At 34.8% G+C, this 7,500-nt stretch overlaps 1 protein-coding gene across 7 annotated transcripts in view; it reads left to right on the top strand.

Annotated features, from left to right (window-relative positions):
• LOC106457153 (vesicular acetylcholine transporter-like) overlaps window positions 1–7,500 on the top strand; it is a 316,981-nt gene that overhangs the window by 300,505 nt on the left and 8,976 nt on the right. For all 7 annotated transcript variants that reach the window (XM_022382971.1, XM_022382972.1, XM_022382970.1 and 4 more), the window contains one exon: window positions 2,531–2,665. In XM_022382971.1, coding sequence (XP_022238679.1) covers window positions 2,531–2,665 — 135 coding nt within the window. The remainder of the gene's footprint in view (window positions 1–2,530; window positions 2,666–7,500) is intronic.

Here is a 7,500-nt window from a genome sequence, read left to right as displayed (position 1 = left end):
CCATTGTTGGAACGTAGTGTTACCGAAACGCACTGGCTTTTCTATATATTAAAAGTTGTTAATCTAACTAACTTTTACCAATAGTAATTCTGTGAATACGCCTCGAATTCATTTCATGATTGATCTTAATTTTGGTTTGGCTCACAAGGAACTTATCGACGTTTGTCTACCTCGACTGTACTTTTCTGCCTCTTTGTTGGTTGATTTAGCAAAATTTATCTATTTCAGTTAGCTATTAAATGTGAGGTGACGGTATACTATGGGGTGGGGTGATAGTACTGACCCCGTCATTGTTGACTGGCTATACGCTAGTGTACTATATACAGACGAAAAGCTGTCCGTCTGTCACGCCGATAACTCGACCGTTGCTGTATCGATCGACACGCAACTTGCACGAAACGACGGCGCTTCCTACCGCGACAAGCTTGTCTTTTTCAAATTCTTTCAGCCATATATATACTTTGGGCACATAATTAGATTTGAGAGTAGGTTGGTAGAAATCGTGATGTGTAATAAAATCGAATCGGGTATACCGCGTCCCACGCTAGCGAACAAAAAATCATAATCGTTGGCTGAAATTCCCCATTACGTTTGCTTGATTGTCAAGGAGACACATTGAGGCAACATCACCAAATTTTATCCAATCAGAAAGCTCAGCTACAACTTTATAATAACCCGCATGTTTTACCCGCAGCACATACCAATTTTGAAAATACCGAAATTAAAGTGCGCTTCTTCAGTTCAGCAGGCTAACAAAGCCACAACCAGTATAGTCCAAAGAGAAGGACCCGCAGAGGCATAGGAACCGGAGATGCTAGGGGTGCTTTAGCATACTTGACTTAAATAGCAACTGTAAATTATATCATTATATTAATTTCCTGGAGAGCATGCCCCAGACCTCACCCCTAGATTAAGCTGCCTTTGGCAGCACGGGAGTTGCTTTGTATCAAGAAGAAAACTTGAACCTAACTTCAAAATATACAGATGTCAAAAGATTAATCAAGCAATACTTAAAGGAGATGACCAAATATACATAAAAAAATGCTGTTTTTGTGAAATACTAGAAACAGGAAACCATTTTCTATAATATGTTGTTACAAAGTTATAATTAATTTTTAGAAAACATGTTCATAAAGCATTTATTTATATATATCATTTTGAGAAGAAAATTGATCATTATTTCCCGTCATATAATGGGCATTCAGCTTGTCTTTAATATATTCGTAAAATTTAGGACTTTGGTTCATTCTTTTGTTGTGTAGCATTAATGAAAGCTCTGGTGAATGAATAAACGGGTAGTTTTAATAAGTGTTTGTTGTATAGCAGCTCACCTTGATTTAATGACTGGTGTAGTGAAATGTACAGACAGTGTTTGTAATAATTTGTTTTATAAGGTAACATTTCACTTTGTTATGATAATAGCTCGTGGGAAAGGACTTAGGTTTTAAGAAATGTTTGCTTTAAAATGTAACATTTTAATTGTTGTAATTAAAACGATAGTTAGATACTCAGTTTGTGCTATATGCCATGCTTTAACACAATATCGTTTGAATGTTACTTTTAGTAAAACATGAGAAGAGTTTCTATACAGTCTGTTTTATGATATAATACTGCATTCTATTGTAATGTGAGTTGTGATGTGGTGATCCGAGAATATCTTTTGTGTTTATTTTGTATGGCAACATTTCATATTATCATGGTGAGATATCCAGATAATTCTGAGATTCTATTTTATATGGCAACGTTTTTCTTTGTTATAATAACTCGTGTAAGATGACCATTTAGTTAAATCAGTACTTATATAAAATATTTTAATGAAAACTGTGGTACAATTATTAGAGTTTTTTTGCAGAGGTTTTGTTATATAAATTAAACTTTCACAATGTTCTACGAACAGCTATTGTGATATTCTAGGAAAATGTCTATATTGTATATTTTGTTGAACTAGTGCTCCTAGTTACATGATTAGAGAGATACTACAGTGTTTCTTTTGTAGATTAATATTTCATTGTGTTGTAATTGTTGCTCTGGTTACATAACTGAGGAGTTTCTAGTGTTTGTTTTGTTGTTTAATATTTCATTCTGTTGTAATTGTTGCTCTGGTTACATAACTGAGGAGTTTCTAGTGTTTGCTTTGTTGTTTAATATTTCATTCTGTTGTACTTGTTGCTCTGGTTACATAACTGAGGAGTTTCTAGTGTTTGTTTTGTTGTTTAATATTTCATTCTGTTGTACTTGTTGCTCTGGTTACATAACTGAGGAGTTTCTAGTGTTTGTTTTGTTGTTTAATATTTCATTTTATTATAATTGTTGTTCTGGTTACATGACTGGGGAGTTGCTACTGTTTGTTTTGTAGTTTAATATTTAATTTTGTTGTAATAATAGTTTTGGTTACATAACGGGGAATTATTACAGTATTTGTTTTGTACTATAATATGGTATTATACGCTTTTTGGTAAAAACACACACACACAAAAACAACAATCTGTAATGCTTGAAAAAAAGCCTAAAAGTAAAATTTTCGTTTCAGACTGTTAAAGGCGAAGGGCCAGACATACATCTTGTAGGGCTAAAAGAGATGGCTAAATCTGCTGGACACCTGCCTGCCTTATTCCTAGACAGATCTTATCAAGAATTTATGAATTTCAGACTATCAACAAGTCAGGTAAGTAAGTGCCTTGATATTATGTCCAAAGCATGTTATTCAATGTTATCAAATATTATTCAATGTTATTAAAATGATATTATATTTAAAAACAAATTATTAAAATCACCAAAATCAGGTAATTTATGCCCAATTTCACCAAAATAGCTATTTTCAAAAGAGCACCGTAGAAAGTTGTTGTATTGAAATCTAATGATGTTATAGCGTCAACTAGTAAGTTAGCGTTGCAGAATTTGTTCACATTATAAGAAAAATGTATTTCTAAAAAGTTTAGCTATTTATTTAATTGTTTGTTGTCAAGTGCAAAGCTACACTACACAGTGGGCTATCTGTGCTATGCGCACTAGGGGTATCGAAAACCGATTTTTAGCGTTAGAGCCCTCAGTCTTAAAAGTTAACCCACTGATAGACTTAAGTGTTTTTACTTTGTTTATCTGTTTAGTAGGAAATGCTCTAATTCATATTATAAGGTTTTGTGAAAAATAGTGACACAATCCAAATCACAGGAGGTCTTCCCATCTTTTGATCAGCACGACTCCCTCCTCACTTATCAAAATTATATTTATAACCTCATATACTAAAGTAACAATTTTTAAAAATTAAAATGTAACATAACTAGTATTTAATTTTTTGATTATCGTAAAAATGAAAATTATTAATATTTTGTTTCGTTCCGAATCGCGACCCACAGTTTGGGTAAAACTATTTAAACATCAGGCATTTTAAATTCTGTATATTTTTAAGTTATGTTCAAAATTTCTTCATGATAAATTCTTATAGATTGAACCATGAATAAAATTTCTTGTAAAACACCTTTTCCTACTTAGTCAACTGTATGACCCTGTGACGTTTTATTATGAATTTCGGGGAAGTGGTGTAGGAAGGAGTTGCAAACTGGGGGTGTTTGGCTAGACATGCAAGTTTTACTATAAGAGATTGAAAATATGAGGTGCTGCTAACAGCAACTCCTGTACTACCAACGGAAGTTCAATCTAGGGGTTTCTGGGGAATGCCCCTCCCCGGAAAATTAATATGATAATATAACTTACAGTTGCTATACAAGTCAAATATGGAAAAATGGGAGTGATATAGCACCCCCAGCACCCTGTTTCCAACGCCTCTGCGGGGCTTTCTCTCTTGATTGTCTACCTAGTTGTGGCTATCTTATCCTGCCGAGCTGTTGAAGAACGCTTTACTTTCGGCATTTGAAATGTGCTGCATGTAAAACATACGGGTTATTATAGAGCTGTTCCGATTGGGCAAAATTAGGTGATGTTGGGTCAGTGTGCTTCCTTGATAACCAAGCAAACATAATGGTGAATTTCAGCCAATGGTTATGAGTTTCGTGTGCCAGTAATACCAAACATGGAATTCGCGTATACCCAATTCGATTTTATTATTCATAACAATTTCTGTCAACCTATCCTCAAATCTAATTATGTGCCCAAAGTAGCGCAACGTTCATTTACAGCGTTGCAATATATAACGTAGCTTACAGGAATGAGTAAAAGCCTCATTAACACAAGTTACAACAACAAGATACATAATATGTATAAATCCCAGTGTCAGTCTGTGTGAAACGCATCATATATATCGTTACCAGACAATAAATGGCGCTATAAAACTTCATTCTTGGTGTTTTTCACCTTTTCAAAAAAAATTCCAGATTTTTTTTATGAAATGTTATACCTTTATAGACTTGCCCTTGACCCTTCAATTCTTTTCATCAGCAATCACAATTAATAAGTCACAGAATCATACATTTTACCATGTAGGAATATGTCTTCCAGAACCAGTTTTTTTTTCACATGGTCAACTCTATAGCGCTTTATCAAGAAGCAGATTTGAACATAACATTAAAAGATACACAAGTCCAAATTTTAAACAAGGACAATGAAAATGTGTTAATAAAATGATTATCTAGAACAAATTTTCCGAAGCAAAATAAATACTTACCGTCATATGACGCCATTCAGCTAGTTTACTAATACTTCTTATTTGACAAAACAAAATAGAAAAAACGTGATATAAAATTATAGTATGTTTATTACTGTTTTTGCACTTTTCCTTAACCAAAGTTCCTAATAGAACTGTATTTTACAATTTTCAAACACCTCAAGTTTAGAAATATATATAAATTATTAGAACTCCACTCCATCATAAGATCTTAATGATATCAGAAAGATAAAGGAATAATTTCAAACAGTGTGTCAACTTCTGTTTAACCTATCTGTAAAATGAACTTACCAAACCACTGATGTTTGTCCAATTTTCTTGTATTCGCTACCACATGTATACACAGTGGTGCACCTAAGTGCTGATTTGAAACATTTGGATCTTACTCTAAAACACAATGTTTTAGGTGTAATGGATGAGCTCATAACATAATTCAGAAGCTTCGGGTAGTGTGATCCACAGTGACAGATAAACTCCTATTTTATTCGAGCCTCAGTCAGTTTGGCTCGGCAGTACAAGCACGGCCAACCTATTCTTTCACCAGATATGGCCAGCCTAGTAAGATACGTTAAGTGTGTGCTGCTTCTGAGAGCTGATTGGAAAGGAGGAAGAGAGAGAAGCCTTTCTTAGTGAATAGGTACTTTTTTTCACCCACCTTATCAAGGATACTTGTACATTCGTAAGGAAATTTATATATCGTTCCAGAATGGCCATGCTTTCTTATATCACTTCACTAGGCACGCTGGCTAGTTTCTTAATGGCTTGAATGACACCAGGAAATATTATACAAGCATCTCAGGTCATTTTTCTCCACACCCTAGAATTGTTGACACTGAATTATATTCCTTAGAGGTATGGAAGAGAGAAAGTGCTTTAGCTTTATTGTGAGCCAATGTTCTTGCAAACTCATGAGCATCAAGATAAAGGAAATTATTTCCAATGCCAATAGCAATCAAAACTCATGTACAGTAACCTCTATTGTGTAAGCTATTACTAGTACAACAAAATTTATATCTACTGTATGGATTCTCATTTTGCTGTGTCTTTTGCTCCCTGCATCTACATCATGCACAAGCATTCTGTTGTCTGGCTCTTCATGAGAACCGGGGACAAGCTATGAGATATCCTCTTGTGCTGGAGAACAATGTACACGATGATCTTCTGTGGCAATAATCATCTTACCAGCGGTTTGAATTTCAGTTGTCTGTTATAAGAAAAACCTGAACCTGATTGTTCTCATCATGAAGGAAACCTTGTCAGTTACTAAGTGCAGCAACACTGAGCAGGACACTCCACCTTGTACTTTTCTCCTGTTTATCTCTAGCTGATACCATTAGATTTCCTGTTGAATATTCATCAAATGCCAAGTCTACTCTGTGAAATTTGTCTAACTGCGATTCCAAGTAAGGCTAAATATTTGCTCACTGTACTCTTGGATGGTCTTTGTTGTACTTGGCTTTCTCATCTGCGCTAGTGCTAACATTGGGGAGCACTGTCTTTTGCATTAATGAGGTTTTCCAAGAAGGTAAGTAAGTAAGTCTTACATGCTAAACTTGATCTTTCCAGAATCTGACAGAAAGGGTGGATAATTCTGATTCTCATGAGAGAAAAAGTCACCACTGAAGTTTTGGCACCTTATATGCAATCTTACAAAAAAGCTTGCTATCATTGTTTGTGGCTGTAAAATTCACGTTATAGTGGGATTTTACTTTCTGTGGATGTTCCTTTAGATATGGCAACTTATTACAAGGGATAACATCCTTAGCAATCAATTAGTCAATCAATCTCTTTTGTACAAAATTCATATGCTGCACTTTGTTTAGTGTTTTGTACTGTTGAAGGTTTCTTATTTAATTTCTTGTGAACGTTATGAGATCTCCTTGTTACATAAACCAAATGGTATTACATAAAAATCATATAATCCATCTTAAGTGCTAAAAGTAATTTTAGTTATTGTTACATTGTACACTTCAGATTGCCAGTATATGGAAAACAGGTCAAATGTGCTGACAAGCCCCTTCCAACGGAATGGAATATTAATCTGTCTTTAATATCAGAAATACATTACATGTGTATTTCTGCATTTACTCACCTGAAATAAACACATAACCTTGATGTATCTTATAACCCAGTGGCAGTCAGAAACTTCTGTTTCTCTTAACCCCATTTCGTGGTCAATTGGTAGGGACTTTCAGAAAAAGATAATTATTTTAACTTAATTTCGTGAAGATTTAAACTTGTCACGTGCCGGAATGCCTCAAGCCTTGCAGAAAATCAATAGGAGAGAAGGTGAGAAAATATTACACGAAGAGACGGTAGGGTGCCAGATATGCTACCCTACCAGCACTCCAGTGTTACACCATCCTATTAATAAACTATTGAGTGAGGTTTGAACTTTCCATGCTGCAAGTAGAGGCTCGCATGACCCCGCTCCAGACTGCGATGTCGTCGGTATACTGAGATGCATGTATGGAAGGGTGGTGATTCATTTCTCTCATTAATAATTCATTATTGGTAGTTCTCTCGGTATAGAATTTTAACGAGGCCAAGCTTCGACAGATTACTGGAGGTGTTCAGGAGCTTTGTGCTTCTCTTCAACCCGCTTTTGATGTATGTAAAGTCTTAATTTTAAATTAGAGATTATGGCACACGAGATGTAACGTTCTTTATGAAATGGCATTTGTAGAACTTATGGTCCTTCAGGGCTGCGGGGGATCAAAAATCCAATGCCTAGAATTACATGCGAGGGGAAACGGGAGTGCCCCGTAGTTGATTATTTTCTCTTTATCCATGGTGGGAATTTAGTGAATATATTTTTCGTTCCCCAAAGGGGACTGAAATATTAGGTCATCAAAAAATTAATGTTTTTTTTTTTTTTT

Source organism: Limulus polyphemus, unplaced genomic scaffold (assembly GCF_000517525.1).
Source record: "Limulus polyphemus unplaced genomic scaffold, Limulus_polyphemus-2.1.2 Scaffold297, whole genome shotgun sequence".
Classification (NCBI taxonomy): domain Eukaryota; kingdom Metazoa; phylum Arthropoda; class Merostomata; order Xiphosura; family Limulidae; genus Limulus; species Limulus polyphemus.
Note: the sequence above shows the minus strand (reverse complement) of the source record. Positions and strands in the feature narration are given on the sequence as shown.